Raw genomic sequence first — 27,490 nt, 5'->3', positions numbered from 1 at the left:
ACCTTGGCTGCCTGACTCGCTGACGGCGGCAGCTTGGGGCCGCCAGCGGCGCCGCGGGGACCCGGACGCGTGGGGGGCAGCGCGGAAGCTGCGGGCCAAGAGCTCCCGAGCCCTGCCCCCCGGACTCGGCGGGGCTGCGGGGAGGCCGCCGCTGGGATCTAGGGGTGCAGCCCGGCGGCCCTACGCCTCTCGGACCGGCCCATCCTCCTCCCACGACGGGCGGGCGGGTGCGGTGGGGACCAGGCGATGGCTTTCGCATCCCGGGAGGGGCTCACCGGGGCGAGGGGCCACTCTCGGCGCGGGCAAGTGGCGCTGCCTGGCGGGGCGGCCCGCTCGGGTCTCGCCGGGCTGGCGGGGCCGCTGGTGCGTTCCGCTGCCCCGCTTGGCGCCGGCATCAAGTCCCCCTGCTGGGCAACTACTGAGTTTGGGGTCGCCTTTGGGTTCGCTTCCCCGGGAGAACCCGAGCCCGGATCTTCGCCCCTTCCCTTTCCCTGTATAATAAGGCCCAGAGGGAAAAACTTCCCAATTAAAAACCCCATAGCTTGTTGCCCCTGGGCTGCAGGCGCCGGGTTGGGGGCACGGCGCGGACCTGCCCCTCGGCAGGGCCCCTTCTCCACGCCAGGCACTGCCTGGCAAGGCTGCTGGAGGGAGATCTGGCCGCAGATGGTGAAGGAGAACATCGAGGCCCCCGGTCCCCAAGCAGGGCTCCATGAGCCGGGCGGCGGGCCTTGGTAAGCCCAGGCGAGGGGCGAACTTCTTTTCCCCGGGGCCGACGCGGAGGGAGGGTGCGGGGAACGCCCGCTGAGAGGCCTGTCCTGCGGTACCCCAGTGGAGAGCAGAGCCTTAGAGGGGCCTACTAGTCTTAGTATTTACTGGCAGAAGGAAGGTTTATTTCTTCAGATCTCTTCAGATACGACCTGGCAGGCAGCAGACGTAAATCTGTGGTTGAGTGCAGTCAGCTCCTAAACGGGCATGCGGTGGATGAAGCGCCCCAAACTTGGCATCTTGCGTCTGGCACTTTGTTTTTGGGCTAAACTGCTTCTGGCGTCTTCAACCTCCTGTGCCTCTTTCTGTTTTTGTTTGTTTGTTTGTTTTTCTATTTTCCTTCCTCTTTGAGAAAGGACAGTGGTTTTAGAAGTAATGATCTGAGAGCTTTGCAGGTTGAAGTGGGACAAGTTTCCCTAAGGTGCAGTTGGCAGTTGCCAGGAGCCTGCAGGTGGCTTTTTCTCAGGCCTCTGGGTCAGGGTCCCTCAGGTGAGGTGAGGCAGGGGTTTCTCCCCTCCCAGAGGTGTGGCCACTACGCAGCGGGACAGGAACTGGGTTTCCCAGTCCGGGGAGTCCAGGATGCCCTGCCCTCTGCGCTGATTCCTGGGTGACCGTGGGGGCTGCCTTTCCCCACAGGCTGGGCTGGAGAGGGTCTCCTGAGCTTAGGATCTGTGGGGCAGGAGGGCTGGGGTGACAAGGACCCGTGGAACCTGCTGGGGCTCCGGGCATTGTCTAGGGCATGAGTAGATAAAGCTGGAGCTTGCAGCTGTGTGCCGGCAGCCCTCGGTGGGCCCTAGCAGTACTGGCAGGGGGGCCCTTGGAGTGGGCTCCCTGGCTGGGCTGGGACTGGGTGATGGCAGTAGCAATGGGGCACCAAGTCTTCCCTCTCATTTGTTAGGAAGTGCGGTCTGTGCCCCTCCCCACTGTCTGGCTCTTGGGCTGGGAGAAGCTGCAGGCTGAGTCCCACGGGGTGTGTGTGTGAGCAGGAGTGTGTGCTGGAAGGAGGTAAAGCTGGTGACCTTCAGCTCCTCATTCTCTTCCATCTTGCATGTTTTCTCTGACACCCCAGACCCAAGTTGTGGCCTGCTAGTTAACTTGTTTACATAACCTTCTTAAGTAGTTCTAACCTTTAAAAAAAAATCAAAATGTTAGTTTCACAGGAATAATTGGTGGGGATGGATTGTGAAATGGAGGTGCATAAATATCCAGTTTGCCAACTGAGCTAAGAAATGCTGGATAAAAGTGAAAGATAATTGCAAAAGACACTCACTGATCACATCCCTGGAAGCTTAGAGGTGGGATAAGACACCTTGATTTTTCCTAGACAAAACTGAGGAAGTCAGAGGAAAAACAATTGATGGTAAGGTTGGCATCAGCCTGGGCTGTGTTTGGATTGGGCCTCTGTGGCTGCAGTGAGGGCTGTTGGAGTGGGGAGAGTGGGGGTTGAGCCTGGCTGCAGAGGCCCCCTCCAGGCCTCACCTCCTGTCTGGCGCTCCTGGCTGTCCTCTGCCACACATACCTGTCCCGGTGACTCAACAGGTTTGGGCCTCAGGGGACACCATGGTCTGAAGTCTTGGAGAAACCTTTACTATCCAGGGGAGGAGAGGACTGGCGGTCGGTGGGAATCGAGACCCAGCACACATCACTGGGTGGCTTGAATGTCTTCCTTTCCCAGAGTTCCTCCCCACCCGCCTGCCACCCACCGCCTGGGTTGGGTCCAGCTCGTGTCTCAGAGCAGCCTGCTGGCACAGGCTGAGTCAGCTGTCGTGGGCACTGTCTTTTCTCGCCTCTCCTGAAGCCAATCCTCCCCTCTCTCCCTGTCCAGACACACCAGGGAGGCCCGGGAGTTAGGTGACCTCAAGGTCATGCAGCCAGGCTCTCTCTGTGGAATCCTGCGTACTGGTGGGGTGCCATTGCTGTGTGCGTTATGATTTCTGTGCCGGCTGTGAGGTTTCCCAGGTTGGGCTGTGGGGTACCCCTGAGTCTGCAAGTTGGCCCAGGCCAGGTGTGTCACCACTGCCCAGGCCTTCAGTGGCTTTCCATTGCTCCCTCCACATCCATGTTACTCAGCCTGATTTTTCTCAAGTTCCCCCGCTCGCTCCCAAGAATGGCCCCTCCAGGCTGTCCTAGCTCCAGGCAGACAGGCTCATTGCCCAGATCTGCCCTGGGTTGTCCCCACCCCATCCCCACCTGTCATCTTGGCCCATGTCCATCCCAGAGATCCCAACTGAATGTGGGCTCTTTCCCTCTTATCCCTCGGTCCTCAGATTTGCCAGGCCACTCTTGCCTCCAGGCCTTTGCACATGCTATTCCCACCCCCTTGGCATCAGCCACCCCCAGATGCCCACCTGGCCGGCCCCTCACTTATTGCCGGCTCCCTGACAGCCCTACATAAATTAGCGTTACTTCCCCTTCTCTTGTTAACCTTGCTTTGTGTTTCTCCTCAGTACTCAACATTCGGTGTGTTATTTCTATACTTGTTTGTTTATTGTCAGTCTCTTACCACTCAAATGTAAAAGACTTTCTTCACCTCTGGATCCCCAGTAGCTAGAAAAGTGCCTGGCACACAGTGGAGCCTTAGCGCTGTTGTTGGATGAGCGAGTGAATGAAGCACGGGAGCATTAATGTCCTTGCAGCACATGTCCTGCTCCCTGTGCCTCCTTTTCCCGAGTCCCAGAGCTGGAACCTAGCTGTGTTCACATTTGGATCCTCCTGGAATGTAGCACAGACCCTCACTCAGTGAGAGCCCTACACCTAAGGAACAGGAGTGCCACAACCACAGCCCCGATGGGGACTCCAGTTCTGACTACGTGAACAACACCTCTGAGGAGGAGGACTATGACGAGGGCCTCGCTGAGGAGGAGGAGGGCATCCCCTACTACATCCGCTACTGCCCTGAGGATGACAGCTACCTGGAGAGCATGGACTGCAACAGGGAGGTGTACCTGACTCACGGCGCACACCCAGTGGACACTGACGGGTGCCAGGATGCAGTGGAGTAGACGGCCTGGACGGGCCTGCACCCCCATGGTCACGGGGCTAAAGGCAGCCAGGACTACCCTGATGGCCAGCTGCCCATCACAGAGGATGAGCCCTCTGTCCTGGAGGCCCACGACCAGGAAGAAGACAGTCACTACTGTCCCAGCAAAGAGGGCTGCCAGGACTACTACCCTGCGGAGGCCAACGGGAACACCAGCGCTTCTGCCTACCCCCTGAGGTGCGGGGACGGGGACCTGGAGGACCAGGAGGAGGACATCGACCAGATCGTGGCAGAGATCAAGATAAGCCTGAGTATGACCAGCATCACCAGCACCAGTGAGGCCAGCCCCGAGCATGGGCCTGAGCCAGGGCCTGCAGGCTCTGCAGAGGCCTGCCCACCCGTCAAGGCCAGCTGCAGCCCCAGCAGGCACGAGGCGAGGCCCAAGTCGCTGAACCTCCTTCCCGAGGCCAAGCACCCCGGAGACCCCCAGAGAGGCTTCAAGCCCAAGACCAGGACCCCAGAAGAGAGGCTGAAGTGGCCCCACGAGCAGGTAGGACTCTGGCTGTCCTGGGGAAGGGAGCAGAGCGGCCCTAGAGCAAGGGACCTCAGGGTACAGGCCTCGCAGATGCTGAAGCGAGGCAGTAGGGGGTGCTGGGTGCCTCACAGTTCTAATGGTGGCTGAGCTCTTCATTGGTCCAGTTGGGAGATATGTTGTGTGGATGTTCCGGCCACTCTTAAGCTCACCGCTCAGACTCAGGAGTAAAGCCGGTTGAGGGCTGAGTGGCGACTCATGTCTCGCAGAAGACACCCCTCCTCCCACCCTAGAAGAGAGGTTCGATTTCTTGCCCACTGCCCTGGGTCTGCTCATGGTGGGGCAGTATGTGTGGGAGAGCCCCTCAATCCTCACGGGTGTACTCAGACCAGCAGGGCAGTGGCAAAGACTTGGGGGTGCTGGTGCTCACACACTGCTGCGGCCAGGGTTGGGTGGCCTGGTGGCTGGGGTCGGGGCCAGAGTGCGTTTCACAATGGACGGGTTTCTGAAATCCCGGGGGCCTTCACCTGATGGGCAGTCAGCTGTGAACACCTATTTGGAAAAGGATTTTTTGAAGGTTTGGGAAAACCTCAGGGAAGAAACGCGTGCTAATGAGGGCAGTGGATTTCAGCATAACTGTATTTTAATTATAGCAAAGTCAGCGTCCATTCTAATAAACACGTTTGAAAAGCCGCCTTCCAAAAAAAAGCCTCACTGTGAGTATATAAAGAAGATATGATTATTGGACTTGGGTGAAGGAACTTCTATTTGGCCAATTATGTGGACTGCTTTCATATTTTTTAAGCCTTAACTACTATTTTTTTCTGAGAAGAATTCATGAATTTGAGTGTGTGTGTGTGTGTGTGTGTGTACTGAGAGCTTGGGTTTGGAATGGAAATCATATTGACTCCTGGATTTTCAGCACTTGTATTTTAATGTCTTGTCTTCTCTCTAAAGCACATTAAGTGTCAGTTGACTTCATTTTGGGGGTGTTCCTGTCATTCACAGGAATTCCGTGTTTACAGGGGGCTGTGGGATGCATAGGAGGTCCCATGGTGATAGTAAGCACGGGAATTTTACCCCAAGGGACTATGGTAATAGGGGGCTGACCAAAAATAACTCCTAATCCTATGTCAGATAATACCATGAGCAGCTCAGGAAAACTACGCATAACTCAGATGTGCAGAAAGGAGATGGGGAATGGAATGAAGCCCCCTGGGCTGATAGAGGCCTCCAGGACCTGCCACACCCATGTCTGCCCCCAACTCCCCAGTCAACCTTCACAGAAGAGAAGTTGATCTCTCTCCAGCTGAGACCAAGCCAAGGCCCAAACTGTTGGAGCTGAAGGATGTTTGGGCTAGGCTCATAGAAGCCGTTCCGCTCCTGCAGTGTCAACAGCTGCCTATGGTCCAGGCCTCTGTCTGGTCCTGGTCCTTTTTTTTTTGCGATAGAGTCTTGCTCTGTTGCCCAGGCTGGAGTGCAATGGCATGATTTCAGCTCACTGCAATCTCTGCCTCCCGGGCTCAAGCAGTTCTCCTGTCTCAACCTCCCGAGTAGCTGGGATTACAGGCACCCACAGTCATGCCCGGCTAATTTTTGTATTTTTGTAGAGACGGGGTTTCACCGTGCTGGCCAGGCTGGTTTTGAACTCCTGACCTCAGGTGATCCACCCACCTCAGCCTCCCAAAATGCTGGAGTTAGAGGTGTTAGCCACCACACTCAGCCTTGTTCTGGGCCTTTTAAGAGACACTGGGTGCTGACTCACTTCTGGGTCTGCCCCAAGGGTGGCCCTACAGGTCTGCTCTGGGTGCAGCCAGGCTGTGCAGGTCCAGGAGCCTGAGCTGGACTTAAGGTGGGGATACGCTGCTGCCCAAGAGCTGCTCAGGTGCGATGTCAGGGTGGACACTGTTGGCGTGTGTGGCAGCATCATTCATTTACCCTCTTGTCTCATCAACCTCTGTCCTTTGGCTCATGTGCTTGCAGGTGGCCTCTGATTCTGCCTCTGGAGCCTGTCTGCCCCCTCTTGATTCATTCATTGGGTCCCAAGGATGTGAACAGTAGCATGTTAGCCACTTTTAGAAATATTTGTGTTCATCTTCGAGAGGGGGGTCATCCAGCCATTCCCCAGCCCTCAAAACCCACTCCACAGACAAAGCAGTGGCGGGTCAGGGCTCCTCTTGCTCTTCTGAGCCGCCGGCATAGCGAACACCTTACAAAAGAAAAGGATTTCACATGCAATAGAATTTCATTCACCCTGAAAAGGGAAGGAAGTTCTGACACAGGCTACAATATGGATGAACCTTGGGGACATCCTGCTAGAGCCAGTCACAAAAGGACAAGTCCTGTGTGATTCCACTTCTCTGAGGCACCCACAGTAGAGTCACAGAGACGGGAAGTAGAATGGGGGTGGCCGGGGCTGGAGAGAGCAGGGAGTGGGGAGCTGGTGTTTAATGGGTGCAGTTGTGAAGACGGAAAAGTTCTGGAGATGCATGGTGGTGAAGATGGCACAACAGTGTGAATGCACTTCATGCCACTGAACTCTACACCTAAAAATGGTTAAGATGGTAAATTTTACATTATGTATACTTACCACAATAAAAGAAATAAGAAATAAAAGGTTTTTGGATGACGAATGGGCTCGAGCCATTTTGGACCCTCTAAAGCTAAGCTGAGCCAGGCTGAACCCATGTAGCCAGAATCACACTGTATTAGGCTGTTCTAGCACTTCACGTGGTGAGAATGGGAGAGAGAGAGAGAGATTGATCAGGGGGCTGTGCAGGGGGCGTGCTACACACTTTTAAACAACCAGATCTCTTGTGAACTCAGAGCAAGAGTTCACCTATCACCAAGACGATGGCCCACGTCATTCATGAGAGATGTGCCCCATGATCCAGACACCTACCTCCCACCAGGCCCCACCACCAGCATTGGGGATTGCATTTCAATATGAGATTGAGGTGGGGACAAATATCCAAACTGTATCACCCACAAACAAGCAAAAACATTTTGGGCCAAATCAAAACTATTTAGATGTAGCCACAGTAGGGACGAGCTGTGATTACACCCATTCAGGCCTGTGGACCTGGCGTGTGTGGTCGTGGGGCGGTGGGTCGGCATAGCCCTGGGAGGTGTCAGGAAGACATTCACGACCAAAATAAGCCATGAGTAAATAATACAACCACATCCTGAGTGGGAGTGGGGAGCCTCCCCTTCTCTCCTAGGTCTTGTATGGGTCATGATCCCCCCTTGGTGGGAGTGGAAGGAACATAGATCCCACAGGCTGTGGCTTATAGTAAAGTGATTGTGGTCATGCCTTGTGAGTGTCATTAAAATAAACATATATCGTTAAATCCGCCATCAAATAACAGCTATTTCTGCTATCCTCTTGCCTTTTCCACAAGTTTAAATGTCCCAGATATTCTATTGTGTATATTCCTAAAAGTAGACAGGTAGATTTAGTGAAGTTAACTGGATCATTGGTACCTTCTTTATAGATCATCTGGTGAAACTTGTTTTTCAAATTATGAGTTGTAGGACTTTGTTTTAATGTCTGTAGCCTTAGGCAGTTCCATCGAGACTAAACTCAGTTTTTTTCTTATTAGGACTAATCTTATTGACCGGAACTGTGGACTCCCCATATTAGGAGAACAGAGATCTGGCCTGTGTAAATGAGTGGAAGTTAAATACTGTAGAAAATGCCCTCTGGAAACTGAAGTCTAATGCTGACTTACTACTGGTCATTTAATTTCCTTTTGGCTTGGGCACCATCGTTACATTCATGTTTCAGATGTCAAGCTAGTTTTCTCAGAATGTGTGCAGGGCTCGAGGCCGAGTGTGGAGGCCACTGGGTGAATACAGGAGAGGTCACAGATCAAGCCTCCTGAGAGAACTGCAGGCTTGAGCCTCCGATAGAGCCACGTGAATGATTTTTATCCCCAGTAGGTTGCTGTCATTAAACTATGCACACAGGGCTTCTTGCCTTTAAGTTAGCAGGATGGAAAAATTGCAGGTGTTTGCAGCAAGCGTGAAGAAGCAGCCATGCTGGCCCCTAAGCAATGGTATTAGAAAGGGTTGGTGAAGATTTTCTCATTTGAGAATTGAACAAAACCAAATGGAATTCTCCCTAGTTCTGCAGCTCTGGGGGCTGTAAGCGGCGGAGCTCCCACCTTCCCCACAAATAGACCCAGAGTGGCACCTAGTATGTGAGGTAGGTGACCAGGAGAAGGGGGTTTCAGTGGTTGACGGACAGCTGCCTCTGCTGCCTGGATGACCCAGCCCCCCCCCGGACCATCTCCCACTTTGCCTGGGTGTGAGTCACTGGAGGGTTAGCTCAGTACAAGCTGGCAGGTGACCTCTGTAGAGCTTAGGTGAAGGGGCTCTCATAGGGCAGTATGTTTGAGACCCTTAGAGGGCTCTCCTTACTCTTGCTTCTCCCATTATTGTTAAATTGTAGTAATACACTTGTAACATAAAGTTTACCATTTTAAAGTGTACAATTCGGTGGCATTTAGTACAATGTTGTGCAGCTACCTCTGATATTTAGTTCCAGAACATTTTCACTGCCCCCAGAGGAGACCTTGTACTTAATAAGCAGTCACTCCCCATTCTTCCCTCTCCCCCCAGCCCCCACAATGAAAAATCTGTTTTCCCTCACTTTGGATTTGCCTATTCCGGATATTCCATAAAGATGGGATCAGACAATATATACCCTTTAGTGTCTGGCTTATTTCACCAACATAATGTTTTCAGGGTTTATCCCTGTTGTAGCATGTGTCAGTACTTCGTTCATTTTTGAGGATGAATGATATTCCACTGAATGGCTATTTTTTTTTAATTATTTTTATTTTTTGAGACGGAGTTTCACTCTTGTCGCCCAGGCTGGAGTGCAATGGCGTGATCTCGGCTCACTGCAGCTGGAGGGCTATATTAAGTTTTATTTATCCATTCATCCACTGAGGGACATTTGAGTTGTTTCTACCTTTTGATTAATGTGAATACTGCTGCTGTGAGCATGTGTGTACAAGCTTTTGGGAAATTTTATTTGGCTAGTCATAACTTTAAGTTTTGTTTTGGTTATTTATTGTTGCTTAACCAATTATCCCAAAACTTTTTTTTTTAATTTTATTATTATTATACTTTAAGTTTTAGGGTACATGTGCACAATGTGCAGGTTAGTTACGTATGTATACATGTGCCATGCTGGTGTGCTGCACCCATTAACTCGTCATTTAGCATTAGGTATATCTCCTAAAGCTATCCCTCCCCCCTCCCCCCACCCCACAACAGTCCCCAGAGTGTGATGTTCCCCTTCCTGTGTCCATGTGTTCTCGTTGTTCAATTCCCACCTATGAGTGAGAATATGCGGTGTTTGGTTTTTTGTTCTTGCGATAGTTTACTGAGAATGATGATTTCCAATTTCATCCATGTCCCTACAAAGGACATGAACTCATCATTTTTTATGGCTGCATAGTATTCCATGGTGTATATGTGCCACATTTTCTTAATCCAATCTATCGTTGGACATTTGGGTTGGTTCCAAGTCTTTGCTATTGTGAATAGTGCCACAATAAACATACGTGTGCATGTGTCTTTATAGCAGCATGATTTATAGTCCTTTGGGTATATACCCAGTAATGGGATGGCTGGGTCAAATGGTATTTCTAGTTCTAGATCCCTGAGGAATCGCCACACTGACTTCCACAAGGGTTTGGCATAAAACCGCAAATTTGTCTGTCTCTCACTATTGTATGGGTTAATGAGCTAGCTGGACAGTTTTTCTGCTGGTCTCATTTAACAGCTCTCACTGCATGGTTAGTGTCAGGGACTGGTCGTCTGGATGCTCAGCTGCAGTGGAATGTCTGAGACGGCTTCTTCACCCACAGGTCTGCTGCCTTGGTGTTTCTTCATGTGGCCTTTCTACATAGCATCTCATACTCTTGGCCCTCTTCATGTAGCTTCTCTTTCTCCAAGAGAATAGTCAGTTCTTCTTTTTGGCTTCCAGAAGCACAAAAGTGCAAGCTGTCAGGTGTTCTTAAGGCTTAGACCTAGAACAGGTGCAGTTTCATTTCTACCACATTCTATAGGTTAAAGTAAGTCTCGGAGCCAACCTAGATTCACTGTGGAATGGTCCCTTCCGAAGACGTGAATGACAGGAGTTGTGGCTCATTGGGGACCAAATCCAAAGATGAAGCCTGAGTTCTGAGAACTTTTTCTTCTCTGTTTATTCCTTATTCATATTCTATTTTTTGTTTTATAGATGTAATATATTCACAAATGTCTTTAAGGAGCTATTTTGATACTCTTTTGTCCTCTCCCTAGCATGTCTTTTTTCTTTAATAATTTTTTCTTAGTTTATTTTGGTCTTATTTTTCTTTCAAAAGCCTTTCCCCAAATATCTATTCAACATTGCTCATCATTTGTAGTCTTTTAAAATTCCCCCTTTTGTTCATTCATGTTTGAGAGAAGGACTAAAAGACAATGGGAGGCTGAGTGTGGTAGCTCACATCTATAATCTCAGCGCTTAGGGAGGCCGAGGTGGGAGGATCACTTGAGCCCAGGAGCTCAAGACTAGCCTGGGCAACATAGTGAGACCCCCATCTCTACAAAAAATAAAAAATTAGCCGGACGTGGTGATGCCTGCCTGTAGTCCCAGCTACTCAGGAGGCTGAGGTGGGAGGATTGCTTGAGCCCAGGAGGTTGAGGCTGCAGTGAGCTGTGATCATGCATGCACTGCCTTCCAGTCTGGGTGAAAGAGTGAGACACTGTCTCAATTAAAAAAAAAAAAAAAAGATTGGGAGTTCTTTGTGGCCAAGACTTGTCAACTGATAGCTTTTAGGGGAAAGGGTTTTTAGGGGGAATTTATGCTGATTCCCAATTGTTATCCCCACTCCTCTATCTTATCTCCTTGTGCAATCATAAAAGACGGCAGGAACTACTCCATTCCTCTGGAGGTGAAATCTATGTTCTCTTGCCTGAGGTAGATGCATGTTTGCTGGGGTTCTGCTTAAGGAGATGTGGGAGAACAATGTGTTTCAAGGCCTGGAAAATGAGTTCTGTATGTAGGCTTTTGGTTAATCTGTTTTCAGTCTTGCCTATCAGTCCCACTTTCCGGGGTACCTGGTGTCTGAGTCTAGTGCCTCTCCAGGGTACTGTGGGACAAATCAGCCTCGTTGTCATTGGTATCCCCCTAACCTCCACTTGGTTTGCTTTTCTTCATTAATTAACCATTTCCCATTTACTGTCATTGTCTATTGGAGGTGAATTCTCTTCTGTTGGTAACCCCATTCCTTTTTTTTTGTAATTGTGTGTGTTTATACAATGTTTATTCTTCACTGTAATTCCCATGGAGCCTCAGGACAAAGAGCAGATGGGAGAAATACGTGTTCAGTGTTCAGTTTTCCTTCTGTAAGACATCTACAACCTGTGTTTGTCACTGAATAGATCATGGACTTAATGCATATAGAGCTACTTTGTTTTTCATGATTGTGCCTTCAATTCTATGTAGAAATATAATTTGTGAATTACCTGATGAAATTTTCCTAATTTTGAATCATCCTTGTATTCCTATAATAAACACTGTTAGAATGGATATGGTAGTATTTTATTTTTGCATTTTTACTTTTATATTAAATAAGATTATAGTTTTGTTTGTTTCCTTCTAGGCTCTTATTTCATTTCCGTACCAATGGTATGCAGGGCTGACTTGGGAAGCTTACATCTTTTTCTGAGATCTAGGATGTAGCTCTAGTTTACACAGTAATTTTCAACTGAAGGAGATTTTTGCCCCCATGGGATGTTTGGAAATAATCTGGAGACATTTTTGGTTGTCACAACTGGTCATGATGGGAGGTGCTATTGGCATTTCTTGGGTAGAGGGGATGTTACTAAACATCCTACAACACACAGGAGAACCCTCCACAAATTGTCTGGCCCAGTATATACATATTGCTGAGGCTGAGAAACCCTGGTTTAAATAAATGTCCAATTTGGAGAGTGAGTCTTTAACTGCCGTTTTTCTTCTTCTATGTGTTGGTCTCCGGATTTCCCACTTTTTCAGTTAGTTTTAGTAACTGTAGATTCTTTAAAAAAAAAAAAAGATTGCTTCATTCATACTTCTAAGCTGTTGTAAAGATGTATAAAGTTCACTTTTTGCATCCTATTCACATTAGAAACACCTGAATTTTGGAGGGAACACGTTCAAACGGTAGCAAATTTAGTGGAGCAAATTCCAAAGAGATTGAGCCTAGGCCAGTTGTCAGTCCTGGGTATAATTTTAGATGTTTTCAGGCTCTGAAGCTTTGCATTTAAGTTCAAATTTTGGAACAAAGATCTGTGTCTCTGCATTGACCAAATAGCACCCAGGTGAAGAGAAGGCACATTGCTAGCACTACAGAAACCATCTGCCGGCTGCTTCCAAATCACTGTTCTCTGTACACTCATCTTTCCTTACTTTTCTCTAGTGTTATCACTCGTGTGCATCCTTGAACAATATAGTTTAGTGTTGCCTATTTTTTGAGCTTTTGAAAATTATATTCTATGTATTTTTCATACCTTTGTTGTGTTCAACATTGTGTGTGAAATTTGTTCCTGTTGTGTGTAGCTATAGTTCTTTTGCATTGCTGTATTTACTCCATTGTTGAATACACCATGCCATTTATCCCTTTGACTATATGCAGACATCTGTGTTGTTTCCAGTGTTGTTAGAAACAGTGAATGCTGCTATGATTATTCTTTGTATTTCATGGTACCCTTGTGCCAGCATTTCCCTGGGGCACGTACTTAGGAGTTGGATGACTGGGGCATGAGGATCAATTTCTTCTTTTACCCAAGAATTATCTGGGGAAAAAAAAACTTTTTAAAAAGCATTTTCACATGGTTTTTGAGTTATTTTTAGTGCATCAGTATAGTCAGAGAATATGCCCTGTGATCTATGAGCAATCGTTTAGACTTCACTATTGGTGTTACTGTTGTCTTTGTTCATTGCTATTTCTTGTATTATGTCTCCTGCTCCCTGCCCCTCAAGTATATCCCTGAATGATATCCACTTTGGTGTGGAGAATCCGGAGGCGAACATACACAGAGATGCCTCCTGTCTTGATGGAGCTAGATATAGAATTTTAAGTTTATAGTTGAGTCTCTTCCCAGTTCTTTACACTTTTACCTTCTGGTATTTATTGTTACAAATGAAAATCTGATGCCTATCTGATTCTTACTTCTTTCTGGTAGTTAGTATGATTTTCTCTGTAATTGTAAAGTGTGGGGGTTTTACTTTTCAGTATTTCTTTGTTTTTTGAGATAGGGTCTTGCTCTGTTGCCCAGGCTGGAGTGCAGTGGTGTGATCACAGCTGACTGCAGCCTCTACCTCCTAGGCACAAGCAGTCCTCCCACCTCAGTCTCCTGAGTAGTTGGAACTGCAGGTGCACACCACCATGCACGGCTAATTTTAAAAATTTTTTTGTAGACATGGGTTTTTACCATGTTGCCCAAGCTAGCCTCGAACTCCTGGGCTCAAGTGATTCTCCTGCCTTGGCCTCCTGAGGGTGTTGGTATTATAGGCATGAGCCACTGTGTCTAGCTTTCAGTATTCCTTGGGGGCATTCAGAGCCACTTAATATTCTCAAGTTTTTCTTTGGCTCAGCAGCATTTGTCTCTTTTGTTTCTTTCTATTCCCCTCCATCTTCTGGATGAATGTTAGATCTCTGTATCTTCCATGTCCCTTAACTATTCCCTTTTTTTTCCCCTCCATTTCCTTTTTTTCTCTGTTCTAAGGGAATGTCACAGTTTGATTTTCCTAATCATAAATGCTTTGTTGAGAAGTGTATTGTGCTCTGGCCCTTCTACAGGTGGTTTTTTGTTTTGTTTTGTTTTGTTTTTTTGCGGGGGGAGGGTATCTTATTTTTATTCCTAGAATTGTCTTTTACATAGTAATCTGTTTTTTATTTTGTGGATACAGAGTCTTCTCAATTACTCTTAAAGATTCCAATTAGGTTTTTAAATTCTGATTATTTCCTTCATTAGTAGTGCTTCCGGTCATTTGTGCTTATTTGACTTGGCACCTTCCTCTCAGATTGCTAGTTTTCTTCAACTCTCTGTGGTGCATGGTTATCTGTTCATTTATACATGAGGTATACCATTGATCAGTATCAGTTGTTGATATGAGTGTTGTATTAGAGTTGTCTAAAGGGACAGAACTAAAGCATATATGTATACACACACATATATGTATTTATTAAGGAGTATTAAGCTCACACAATCACAAGGTCCCACAGTAGGCTGTCTGCAATCTGAAAAGCAAGGAAGCCAGTCCTAGTCTCAAAGCTGAAGAACTTGAAGCCCGATATTCGAGGGCAGGAAGCATCCAGCACGGGAGAAAGATGCAGGCTGGGAAGCTGAGCCAGTCTAGTCTTTTCACGTTTTTTTGCCTGCTTTATATCGTAGCCTCGCTGGCAGCTGATTAGATGGTGCCCACCCAGATTAAGGGTGGGTCTGCCTCTCCAAGCCCACTGACTCAAATGTTAATCTCCTTTGGCAACACCCCGGCATCAGTACTTTGAATCCTTCAATCCAATCAATTTGACACTCAGTATTAACCATCACAAGTGTCTTCAGAATTGTCACTCTTTTCTGCCGTGACCTCCCTCTCCTGGTTTGCAGACCCGTGCTCCTCCTCTGGCACAAGGATGGGGAGGTGCTGGCAGGAGAGCTTTCTAGCTCCTGAGTTAAAAGGCAGAGATGGAGTCTGTTATAAGATTTTGCTGCTGCGTTGAGTTATATTAAAAACATTCTGTCTTTTCTCTCTGGTTTTCACACTCATCTAGTAAGAGGCCAGCAAGATAGGTTTCTTATATCCGAGGGTAGTTGGGACAAGTACAATAAAGAATGTTAAATTCTTCTGGAAAAAAGTGGTCCTTCCATTATTTGGATTGGGTTTTTGGCTTTGTCAAGCCCAGCAGTCTGATTCCGTCTGCTTTGTGTCTTCCGGCATGTCCCTGTGGTTTTGGTTCACTAAGGGTAATCTCCTTGTATTTGTTATTTTTCTGCTGCTGCGGCAGACTTACTCTTTTTAATAAAATACTGTCATTTTGGTGGGGTTTTGGAAAGAGGACCAGGCCACATCCTGAAATGAAATTCATCTTAGGATTTTACAACCCTAACTCACTTTTTGTTTTGATTAAATTACCCTTTTGGAGGGGTGGGGGCTCAGCTTTCTCATTTGTAAAATGAAAGATAGTAACTGGACTGATGGTTACAGACATGGATGCATGTCAGAATCACCTCAGAGAGCTTTTTAAAAACAGATTCCCCCCAGCACTTCGGGAAGCCGAGGTGGGCAGATCATGAGGTCAAGAGATGAAAACCATCCTGGCCAACATGGTGAAACTCTGTCTCTACTAAAAATACAAAAATTAGCTGGGTGTGGTGGCACATGCCTGTAGTCCCAGCTACTCGGGAGGCTGAGGTAGGAGAATCGCTTGAACCCAGGAGGCGGAGATTACAGTGAGCCAAGATCCTGCCACCGCGCTCCAGCCTGGCGACAGAGCGAGACTCCGTCTCAAAAAACAACAACAACAACAAAAACCCAGATTCTCAGGGTAGGCTTTGAAATGATCATTTCTTTTTTTTTTTTTTTTTTTTTGCGATGGAGTCTTGCTCTGTCCCCAAGGCTGGAGTGCAGTGGCGCGATCTCAGCTCACTGCAAGCTCCGTCTCCCAGGTTCACGCCATTCTCCTGCCTCAGCCTCCCAAGTAGCTGGGACTACAGGTGCCCGACGCCACACCCGGCTAATTTTTTGCATTTTTTAGTAGAGACAAGGTTTTACCGTGTTAGCCAGGATGGTCTCGATCTTCTGACCTCATGATCCGCCCACCTCGGCCTCCCAAAGTGCTGGGATTACAGGCGTGAGCCACCACGCCTGGCCAGTGAGCATTTCAAAAATGTTCTTTCAATCACTGATGCAGCCAAAGTCTTTGGGACTTTTAGGCTAAGTATATATTCTTTAGATACCCAAAATAGTTTGATTTGGAATATAACAATTTAGGGAAATGAAGAAGGGGTGAATTATGTTTTGGAAGCTGCTGCTTGCTTCGTTTTTCCATTTAGTTTTTAGAAGACAAAGAATGTCTAAAGAGATGCAGATTTAAAGGAAATATAAGTTAATTCTGCATGGGTATGTTTATCTACATGGCTTTCTCCTGCTCACTAATCCAGAAGAGTTCTAACACCCTCTGTGATCATGCGTTTGTTTTTCTTAAGAATTATTCCATCAGAGTATCTAAAAACAGATGCTTAGAAACTGCTGAGACCTTTGTTGGTCTTACTTGATCTCTGGATCCTAGTTTCTTGATCTTCTACATATTCTGAGTTCTAACCTGAACTGGCCTTCACGGTTAAAGATGCATTTATATACTGTGCCCTGGCCAGGAAGCTTATCTTTGGAACTTTGCCCAAACTGGGTATGAAGGCACTTCCTCAAACCCCATTAAATTCATTTCTAAACTTGATCATTGTAAATTGTGTCAGTTGGTAAATTCTGTCTTGTAGAGAGGTATTTTGTAGTAAATAACATGATTTGAAAACTAAAATTTGCCTTTTAGTAAGGTGGTAATCATTTCATAATTCTTAGTTTTGTGAAGTGTCTATAAATCACACATCTGATCTTTTAAAATGTAAGGCAATTGAATTTATGTAATGATTCAGCCTTTTCAAAGTTAAAAAGGTAGTTATTTTAAGGAATGGATAGTTTGTGATATTTTAAACAAAATAAGCCATTGATTTTACACACATAGCCATGAAAGTAAAATGTTTTCTTATTTTAAATTTTAAAAAATAAATAAATTAGATTGTTTTAATATTTTTTCAGTTTTGCTTTATATTTGACTTATATTTTTTGTATTTTACATTTATATTTGACTGCTTTTCTTTATTCGTAATTCTTTTATTTTCTGTTCCATTTTTAAAAGCTGATAACTGTTGTTTGTCAAATCAAACTTGGATTTAAAAATGAACATTTAATTTTAATAAGCTCTCTGGTAGCGGCACTGCATTGACAGATGTTTGAGAGTTTGTCCCTAAAGCTATGGCACGGGTCTTCTAGTGGACTTACCGTGTATTCAGCCTGTGTAGACCTGGCAGATTCTTTCTCTGTTTCAGAATGGGACAACAGAAGAAGTGACTTCAGAGGAAGAGGAAGAAGAGGAGATGGCTGAAGTAGGTATTTGATGTAAGAATGACATTTCATAAATGTCATTTTTTATTTCAGTAATTCCATAAATCTCCTTTGCAAACTACTATTAATGTGAAATAATTGAAAGCACATTGTATTTGGAATGGAATATAATTTCTGAAGTCTGGCTTTACCTTTAATTGATGATACACCTTTGAGCAAATTGCTTTATCTGAATTCTTTGGATTTGATTTCCTGAATAACAAAAGCCCTTAATTTTAGCACCACAGTTGTATTTCTGTGTAATACTGATCAGTCCTTAACCTGCATTTGGTTCTTTTTAGGAAGAGGAACTACTAAGTTTAAAAAATGTTATGTTTGCATAAAAAGAGAATTTGAGAACATGTTAGGGACTACTCACCAGAAGTAGTGAAACTGTCTCATTGAAAAAGCATCAGGAATTTTCTCTTAGTCTGTTTTATGCTGCTATAACAGAATACCAGAGACTGGGTAATTTATAAAGAACAGACATTTATTTTCCAACAGTTCTGGAGACTGGGAAATCCAAGATGAAAATACCAACATTTGGTGTCTGAGGGCCTTCTTGTTGCCACCTCACATGGTAGAAGGCAGAAGGGCAGGAGAGCAAGCTAGTCCAATGTGTGAAGCCTCATTCATCAGGGCCTTAATCCCATTAAGGAGGAAGGAGCCCCCTTGGCCTAGTCACCTCTTAAAGGTCCTACCTCTTAATATCATCACATTAGAAACACCTGAATTTTGGAGGGAACACATTCAAACGGTAGCAAATTTAGTAGAGCACATTCCAAAGACATTGAGCCTAGGCTAGTTGTCAGTCCTGGGTATAATTTTAGATGTTTTCAGGCTCTGAAGCTTTGCATTTAAATGCAAATTTTGGAACAAAGATCTGTGTCTCTGCATTGACCAAATAGAAGGTATGTGAATGTTATGGTCTTGATTGTTTTACAAGATTTTTTCTGTTTGGGGTCTTATAATTAATTTAGGCTTTCATTTTCTTGGTTTGGAAATTATTAATCTAAAATATACTTTCGAGTGCTTCAGAACTAAAGAAGTAGTGTCATAGGCTTGTTTTTGTTTGTTTGTTTGTTTGTTTGTTTGAGATAGGGTCTCACTGTGACCCAGGCTGGAGTGCAGTAGCGTGGTCACGGCTCACTGCAGCCTTCAACTCCCGAGTTCAAGCAATCCTCCTGAGCAGCTGGGACTACAGGCAGGTGCCCCATGTCCAGCTAATGCTTTTTTTTTATATTTTGTAGATTTTGAGTCTTGCTCTGTTGCCCAGGCTGGTCTTGAACTCCTGGCCTCAAGTGATCCACCACCTCGGCCTCCCAAAGTGCTGGGATTACAGGCGTGCGCCACTGTACCTGGCTGTAGGCTTGTTTTATGAGTCTGGGAGTAAAATACTTCTTAGAATTGTCCAATTAGAATGAGAGTTTGTTTTAATGTTTTTATGCAGTTTAGCTGAGGTGGAATAAACTGCATGAAAACATTAAACGTTTTCCGTGGGTCAGGCAGCCATTGTACTAAAGATCATGAACCCTTTCATTTTCCCCTGTAAGATAATAAACAAGGGACCGCAACGTTGAGGGAAATCTAGAAAGGTAAGAGACTGGACTTTGGAGATGTCAGATTTGGACAGGTGAAAAGCAGATATTCTGGGCTCCTAAAATAAGGTGGGAACAGGCCCAGAGCAACCTTGGACATGGTGTGTTGGGGTGCATTGGATACTTTTGTTTTGAGAAGGAAAGTTGATGTCTTGAAGTCATGGAAAGCAAGATTGGCCAGAAAAGGCAGATGGTTAGAAGTCTTGAATTCAAGACAGGCGTGTGTTTCTATTTGGTGTGATTATTGATAGGAAGGCCTTAAGCAGGGAACAGTGTGCTCAGGATATTGCTTTAGAAAGATATGTTGAATTCTGTTTGTGATGTGCTGATTAATACTTAGGTGGAGAAGTTTTGTGGATGGGAACATGACTAAGGTTGAACATATAGGAGGAAATACAGGCCAAAGGCATTTGTGAGCATTGTGAGGAAAACAAGCGTAGGATGGAATATCAGGGCTGAAAGGTGCACACAGGGAGAAGGGAACTCCATGAAGTATGGAGTCATGGGCAGAGTTTGAGTGAAGGTAGTCAGTAACCTGGTCTAGAAATCAGTGAATTAGCCAGCTTGGAAAAAAAAAATCGAGATGAATATAAACTACTCCTTTGGAGATTTTGGCATTTAAAGTAGAAAAATAAAGGAATTTTAAAAAGTTAGGATTTTTTAAAATCTGCATATATTTGTATGTGTGTAAGAACAAGATAGTATGGGAAGGGAGGGAGCAGAATGATGTGAATAAAGATGTTGTTCTGGGGGATACTATTCAAATTCTTTTTAAATTATTATTATTTTTTGAGATAGGGTCTCTGTCACCCAGGCTGGAGTGCAGTGGCATGATCATAGCTTACTGCAACCTCAAATTCCTGGGCCCAAACGAGCCTTCTATTTCCGCCTCCCGAGCACCTGAAATCAAATTCTTTTTCTAACTCATTTTTTAGTTATTAACGTCAATAGATGCTTACTACATAAAACCATAAACTGAAATTAGGGAAAAGCACCACCAAATGTCTCCAGAGATAACAACTAAAATTAATTGAAATTAACATTTCAATATAAGTTCTTCTGGTCTTTTCCTATGCATATTTCAGCATAATTGAAATTCTTTCTATTCCTTTGTGTATTCCATTTTTCATTTCAAAGTTTTTTGATACAGGAGAAATTATGCTGTGTTGGTATTTCAGTGGCCTGTTAATATTTCGTGGAATTGAGTTAACTGTTTTGCTATTTTTGCACATGCAGATTTTGTGTTTGTTTTTTTGGTTGCAAGGTTGAGATAGGTATCCTTATGCCTAAATTTGTGTTTACATCTTAGACTAGTTTCTTGGAATACAATTCTAGAAGTTGAGTTTCTGGAACAAACTATGAACAGTTAAGGTTCTTGACACCCGCTGCTAAACTGTCTCAAAGGTTCCTCTTAAGAGGAGATTTAAAAGATGGCTTGGCCGGGCGTGGAGGCTCATGCCAGTAATCCCAGCACTTCGGGAGACGGAGGTGGGTGGATCACTTGAGATCAGAAGTTTGAGACCAGCCTGGCCAACATGGTGAAACCCTCTCTCTACTAAAAATATAAACAGATTAGCTGGGCGTGGTGATGTATGTCTGAAATCCCAGCTACTCAGGAGACTGAGGCACGAGAATCACTTGAACCTGGGAGGCAGAGTTTGTAGTGAGCAGAGATCACCCCTGTATACGCCCACCTGGGTGACAGAGTGAGACTCTGTTTTAAAAAACGAAATAAAAATTAAAGAAGTAAATAAATAAATGATGGCTTATTTCATAATAGTTATGACTTTGTAAAGCTTTTAAATCTGCTTTACCCAGAGTCTAGCTTTTAAATAAAATCTAGGATATAAAAGGTGGGAGCCTCTTGAATGGAATGTGGGGGCTTTTTCTCTCTCCCCGTAGGATAGATATATTCTGTTTCTTGTCCCCCATTGAGTCAAGAATAATTTAACTTCTGGCAGAAGAAACTGCTGAAGAAAAATAGGTTGAATAAGCTAACATTTTTCTTCTTTTTGCAGGATATAGAAGACTTAGATCACTACGAGATGAAAGCAGAGCCGATTAGTGGGAAAAAGTTGGAGGATGAAGGAATTGAAAAAGAAAATTTGGCAATATTAGAGAAAATTAGGAAGACTGAAAGGCAAGACCTTTTAATTGTGTAAGTGTGTGTAAATAGCCAGAGCCTGGATTTTTGTTTAAGTAATTATAGTTAATACCAGGCAATTCATGAACATGCCGATCTCTGCTGCTCTCCTCCTCCATTCCTGCCTTAGGGGTAGATTCAGTCACATGTTTATTGGTTTTGAGACAGGGTCTTGCTCTGTCGCCTGGGCTAGAGTGTGGTGGCACAATCATAGTTCACTGGAGCCTTGATCTCCCAGGCTCCAGCGATCCTCCTGCCTCAGCCTCCCAAGTGTCTTGGACTATGGGCATGAGCCACCACACCAGGCTAATTTTTTAGATTTTTAGTAGAGATGGGGTCTCACTATGTTGACCATGCTGATCTGGAACACCTGAGTTCATGCGATCCTCCTACCTCAGCCTGCCAAAGTGCTGGGATTACAGGCATGAGCCACCGTCCCTAGCCACGGTCATATGTTCTCTTGCCCAAGGTTATCTTTCTCATCTATGAATAGCCACTTTTTACCCTGTTCATCTGCTCTTCACATCCTGGAACCACCTGCTGATCCCTGTATATGCCCCTTTCCAGCCTGTTGATGCTGTTTTCTGCTTACCTTCCTTCTGTGGCATCTGTATATTCACATTCATTCTCTCCTACAAAACACAACTCAAATTATTTCTCCTTCATGAAGCTGACTTTGGTCCATCCTGCTCTGACCAAATCAAAACTAATTCTTCTCTTCTGACTTAACATCTCTTTTATGTGAAGCGGCAGGATGTGAAAGAACACTGAGTTTGGTGACAAACACACCTTTTTTGGTTTCACTTTGCTGAACTCTCAAATATGGATAGACAGTACATACCTTTTGGATGACTGCTGTGAAACATCAATGAGAATGATGTGTGTATATACATGAAATGCTCAGACAGAGGAGGGAAACATCAGATGATTGTCTGAACACTTACTACTTCGTGCCTTGTATTAGAGCTATTTACCAACTCCACGAAAGCCGAGGACCAGTTACTTTGTCTTGGGCACAGGTTCTCCAAAACAGGGAATGAATTGTTAGGCAAGTAGATGCCAAGTGTTAAAACCAGATAGATTACTCTCCCTCCTTCAGTCTTAGTTATATATTAATTTAATTAGTAATTTTTCCTAGAGGAAAGAAATTTAGTCAATTTCTCATATCTTGATTATTTAAAAAAATGAGTTTGTAGCATTTGAAATAATGTTATTGTATTTTCCGTGTCTTGTGATCGATTCCAGTTTATCTTCAAAACAAGTATAAATTATTGAACACTTTTGCATGACCGATACTATGCTAAGTACTTTATACTTTATATATCCTCTCATTTAGTCTTCATAGCCGCTGTGTGAAATAGGTGCTCTTCATATTTTAGAGATAGGAGAAACTTCTCATATTTTATAGATAGGAAATGAGGTCATGGTTACATATCTAGGAAGTAAGATCTTCGTAAACTTGATTTTTTTCTTTTTCAAAGTATAGTGCAGTCTTTAAAACCTTTAGTTTCACATGACTAAAAAGTAGTTCCATTTCTACTTAGTGTTAGGATAAGATATCGATGTGTTTTCATCTTTAGAGAAGTCCCCACACTGAAAAACTGAAACCAGTTGCATGTAGGTACACGTGTTTCTCAGTGTGTCAATGTGTGAACTAGACCATCTGCGTAATATTCTTGCTTGTAGTCTTATGAATGGAAGTCTCTTTTAGTTAGTAATGTGTCACCTTGAGTGTCTTCTAGTATTTTCACAAATTGCTGAGGTTTGAAATAGACTCATACTGAATTCTGTGCTATCATGGAGTCCATGGTGGTCTGAACATGTTGGCTAGAGTTTTTCAGATGATAAGAAATAGGAAATGAACAAGACTTGTGTCTAGTTTTATATTCTTTTGAAATTTCATAATGCTTCATTCAATTGGACTTTTTTTTTTTTTTTTACTTCTTGAAATGTTGAGTGTTGAAAATGTTTTTATATGTCCATCGAAATTTTTTTGTCATTTTCTTGATAGAGTGAACTCTTGCATGATTTTTATCTTGTAGCAAAAAGCTCAAGCTTGAATAATATTGGTTGGAAAGTAAGTAAGAGTAATACATTTCATTATACAGAGAATGATTGCCAAGCTGATTTTTATGACTTTTCCCCCAGTTTTGAAAGCAACATAATTAACTCTTATTGTAGATGTAGTTATGTTATTACTTTTAAAATATGTTGGTGTAGTACACCTGTAGTATGAGCTACTATAGATGGTGGGAGGCTGAGGCAGGAAGATCTTTTGAGCTTGAAGAGGTCAAGGCTGCACAGGAGCTGTGATTGCACCATTATATTCCACCCTGGGTGAGAGAGCGAGACACCCTGTCTCTTAAAACAAAAAACAAAAGACAAAGGGGGAGTTGGGGGTGGGAGTCATATTAGAAATCTATATATAGGACAGTTATGGAAAAATACTGGTTTTTTAGTGATTTAACTTTTCATAGTTCCGTCCATGGCAAATTGTTCTCCTTGAACCGCTTGGCTAATAATACAAGTTTAGGAAAGCATATTAAACTTCTTTTGAATTCTTGAGAAAATTATATACATGTGACTGTTTTCCTTTAGAATGACTGCAAACTCCGAACCCCCTTATTAGATGAGATTTAGGCTATCATGATCTCTTTTGGACATTCATTCTAAAGGAGCTGGAAGCTATAGTGACCTCTTTTTTTCCTGGGGATATAGAGCAGCTTCAGATCTTCTCTTTCCTGAACTTACCGTAGGTGCTCTATTTTAGCTTTCAGATTGGTTCATTTTTGAGTTAGTTGAAAAAAAAATTATCTTTTTGTTTGAACTGTTTTTTGTTTTGTGATTCTTAGGGTTGACCCTGATAGTCCTTTGCACAGTGATCTTCAGATCTTAAAAGAAAAAGAAGGTGTATCTTTTAAGGTAAGGAAATCGTTACGGGACTCTCTGTTTTTCTAATGGGGGTGTATATTTGTACAAGTGTTTTGGAAAACAATTTGGTAAAGTGGAAGATACTCATACACTATGGTTCAGGAATCTTGTGGATATATACTCCACAAGAAATGAGTTACGTAGGCACCAAGAGGCACAGGAATGTTTAGAGCAGCATCATTTATAATAGCCCCAAATGGAAAATAACCCAAGTGTTCATTCCAAGAAAATGAAGAATTGTGGTATTCATAAAATGGCTTACAGCTTTGTGGGAAAGACGGGCGAACCTTGAACACTATGTTAAGCAAAAGAGACCAGACCCCCCAAAACCTATTTTGTACAATTTCTTCTATATAGAGTTCAACAATAGGGAAAACTAATGTTGGTTAGGGCATACATTCTTAGTGGAGGCAATATCGCCTACAGTGGAGTGAAAATTGGTCCTTAGAGTGAAAGAAAATCTTACTTATTATACTGGTCTGCTGCCCTCCAAAGGGCCGTATAACATAAACCGACATAAATATATCTGTGGTGTTAAAATTCCATGGGGCATGGGGTAGAATTAGGAAGAAAACTTCTAAAAAGGCTTCTTAGGGGGACAAAAATGAAAAGAAAACGGAGAAACACTTATTTCTGAATTCATACTTGGGCAGTAAAACTATCAAGAACAAAGAGGTGATCACTTAGAGGTTAGGGTAAGGAGTCCATCCAGGTGGGAGGTAGGGAGGTGTGACCTGAAAGGGACATCTCTGAGCTTCTTGGATACTGGCTGGAATATATTTCTGGATCGGGTTGGTGGTTACATGGGCAAATAATTTACAGTAACTTGTTAAGGTATACCTTAAGGTATATTTTATGTAATTTTCTGAATGTATGTGTTATATTTAGTAAAGTATTTTTAAGATACTAAAAATAAAGGTTACAAAGGAATAACGATGGAATCTAGAAGAAATGTTAATCTAATATGGAATCTAGATAAGATGTAATGGTTTAAAATCTAGATAAGATGTAATGGTTTAAAATCTATGGCTATATGCGGTATTTTGATGAAAAAAACAGACATAAAAGAATACTTTCTTGTACTTACTCTAAGGATGGTAGTAGTTTTCTAAAAGCTTCGTACTTAGCTTTTTGTGTATATTTTTGCTTGTGGATATATCTTATGATTGAACTTTCTTGATACGACTTTCTTGATATGACCGTAATGTCAGTATTTTCTCTCACTTTTGTTATCATAGAAACTGTTGTGGTTGTCAACTGGGTTGTCTTCCTGAGGTATGAATCCGGTATGTATTGCCTGAATTTGCTAATGGCTACTTCTTTACGGATTCATATGGGGTAACGAATAAGGCATGCAGGCCTAAAACAAAAAAACAAAACACAAAAAAAGAGGAAGGTATCTTTCTTTTTTAAAACATTAAATCATACATCCATATGCCCAACATCAAACTTAAGAAATAGAACCTTTGGCTGGGTGTGGTGGCTCACGCCTGTAATCCTAGCAATTTGGGAAGCCAAGGCAGGCAGATCACCTGAGGTCAGGAGTTCGAGAGCAGCCTGGCCAGTATGGTGAAACCCCGTCTCTACTAAAAATACAAAAATATTAGCCGGGCATGGTGGCGGGCGCCTGTAATGTAACCCCTACTTCATGGGAGGCTGAGGTGGGAGAATCACTTGAACCCAGGAGGCAGGGGTTACAGTGGGCCGAGATTGTGCCATTGCACTCCAGCTTTGGTGACAAGAGAAACTCCGTCTCAAAAAATATATATACATAAAAGAAATAAAACCTTATCAGTACCTGTAGCACCCTGTGTGCCCCTCCCTTGTCACGTCCTCTTTGGGAGGTATCTTGAAGGGAATATGAAATCTTGGCCAGGAAACTGGAGGATTCATGACTGCAGGTGGTGTTTTCATGATTTTTTCCTGCTTTAGCTAGAACGTTAGGGAAGGGATGATGTGGGAGGTAAATGGCTGAAATTCTGTCGGATTTGTGTTTGTGGCCCACGGCTCCTGATACCAGAAAGAAGGGCCTTTTTCTGGGGTTGGAGTATTTCTTAAGAGTCCTGAGAAAAATGTGATTGCCTTGAGCTAACTGACCTTCTGCAGAGGACCTTAAACTGAATTTCCAAGTTGTTAGTATCGGGATTCACAGACTTTGGAGAATAGCAGGTATGACTTGGAAAGATGTACAGGAAGGAGCCGCAACAATATATATTTATAGGCTCTGATGTCCACAGTGACAACTTGAGCACCATGAGTACTAAGCAAAATGGAACTGGAGATAAAGTATAACACAAAAGATGGAATTGAGGGCAGGAGGGAATGCGACCTGCTCAGCAACTTGGGAAATCCAACTTGCTATGCTTTTAAGGAAGTTGTTTTCTGATGTTACAGGCAACATCGGAAATACTGAATTGAACTCTGAGGTAGTACTTTAAGGAAATGCGTTCTTCTGCCCCTATTCTTTGGAATACTTAGGGCTAAGTTCTTAGTTTTTGATATCATAAAAATTCAAAGTATTCTGTTCTAAGAGCCATTTCAAACAATTGACTAGAATTTCAGAGCAATTACATGAGAGTAATGCCAACAGAGTTTTTAAGTTACCCATAGTCCTATATCCCTAAGAAGTATGTTCATGCTTGCGCTTGCATGTTCTCTTCTCATGTTTACTGTGTGCATTCTTTCTTAGTAATGGCATGTAGAAATTGTTTAAGCAAGAATAATTCTCGAGATAATTTTGTATGTTTCCTTTTTTCTTTTTAAGATATGTATTGGGTGGAGGAGCATTATGTATTGAACTTCTCACAAAACAGGTGATTATTTTCTTATAATACTCAATTTTCACCCTCAACAGAGTGTTTCGATTACGTAAGTTAGGTTGTAAGTAGCAGGTTCTCTTAAAGAAATTTTAGTGGTTTTTTTTTCATAGCTCCTACTTTCAAGAATGAAAAAGGTAAACCAGTAAAATGAGATTGTACTTGGTGCTGAATCTGTGCTAGGATAGGCATTAAGAGTGACCTTTATTTAAGGTTCTAATTTGCTCATGTAGGCCACTTGGAACGTCAGTTTGTTGTTTTTGGTGAGATTCTGGAAATGGCCCAATTTTACTTTTTCCCCTTGACTCCAGACTTTTTAACACTGATGTGCTGCTGTTGAGGCATATGCCATTTCGTTAGGCCTTCCCAAGTGGGAATAAGGAATACTGCTGTTTTCTAGAGATGTTTTCTTCTTTCTGTAGGGCTGAAGCAGTGCCTACTTGACAGAACCAGTCATCGTACAAAGAAATGCCACCTGACTCAAAGGCAAAGCCAGAGTGCAGCTTGGAGCAAAGAAGGTA

At 43.9% G+C, this 27,490-nt stretch overlaps 1 protein-coding gene across 1 annotated transcript; it reads left to right on the top strand.

Annotated features, from left to right (window-relative positions):
- Window positions 1-27,490, top strand: LOC134760257 (ubiquitin-conjugating enzyme E2 Q2-like). The gene is made up of 7 exons (XM_063716565.1): window positions 1-4,295; window positions 17,427-17,483; window positions 21,098-21,237; window positions 24,075-24,144; window positions 25,392-25,439; window positions 26,918-26,966; window positions 27,392-27,490. The coding sequence occupies exons 1-5, from the start codon at window positions 4,059-4,061 to the stop codon at window positions 25,425-25,427; spliced, it is 540 nt and encodes a 179-aa protein (XP_063572635.1). The 5' UTR covers window positions 1-4,058; the 3' UTR covers window positions 25,428-25,439; window positions 26,918-26,966; window positions 27,392-27,490.

The sequence above is a fragment of the Pongo abelii genome, chromosome 16, assembly GCF_028885655.2.
Source record: "Pongo abelii isolate AG06213 chromosome 16, NHGRI_mPonAbe1-v2.0_pri, whole genome shotgun sequence".
In the NCBI taxonomy this organism is placed as follows: domain Eukaryota; kingdom Metazoa; phylum Chordata; class Mammalia; order Primates; family Hominidae; genus Pongo; species Pongo abelii.
This window is presented reverse-complemented; position numbering and strand designations above follow the sequence as displayed.

Coding starts and splice junctions, on each gene's coding strand:
- LOC134760257 (XM_063716565.1), top strand. CDS start 4,059: ATGACCAGCATCACCAGCACCAGTGAGGCCAGCCCCGAGCATGGGCCT. Junction 4,296..17,426: donor TGAAGTGGCCCCACGAGCAG/GTAGGACTCTGG, acceptor TCTCTGTTTCAG/AATGGGACAACAGAAGAAGT. Junction 17,484..21,097: donor AAGAAGAGGAGATGGCTGAA/GTAGGTATTTGA, acceptor TTCTTTTTGCAG/GATATAGAAGACTTAGATCA.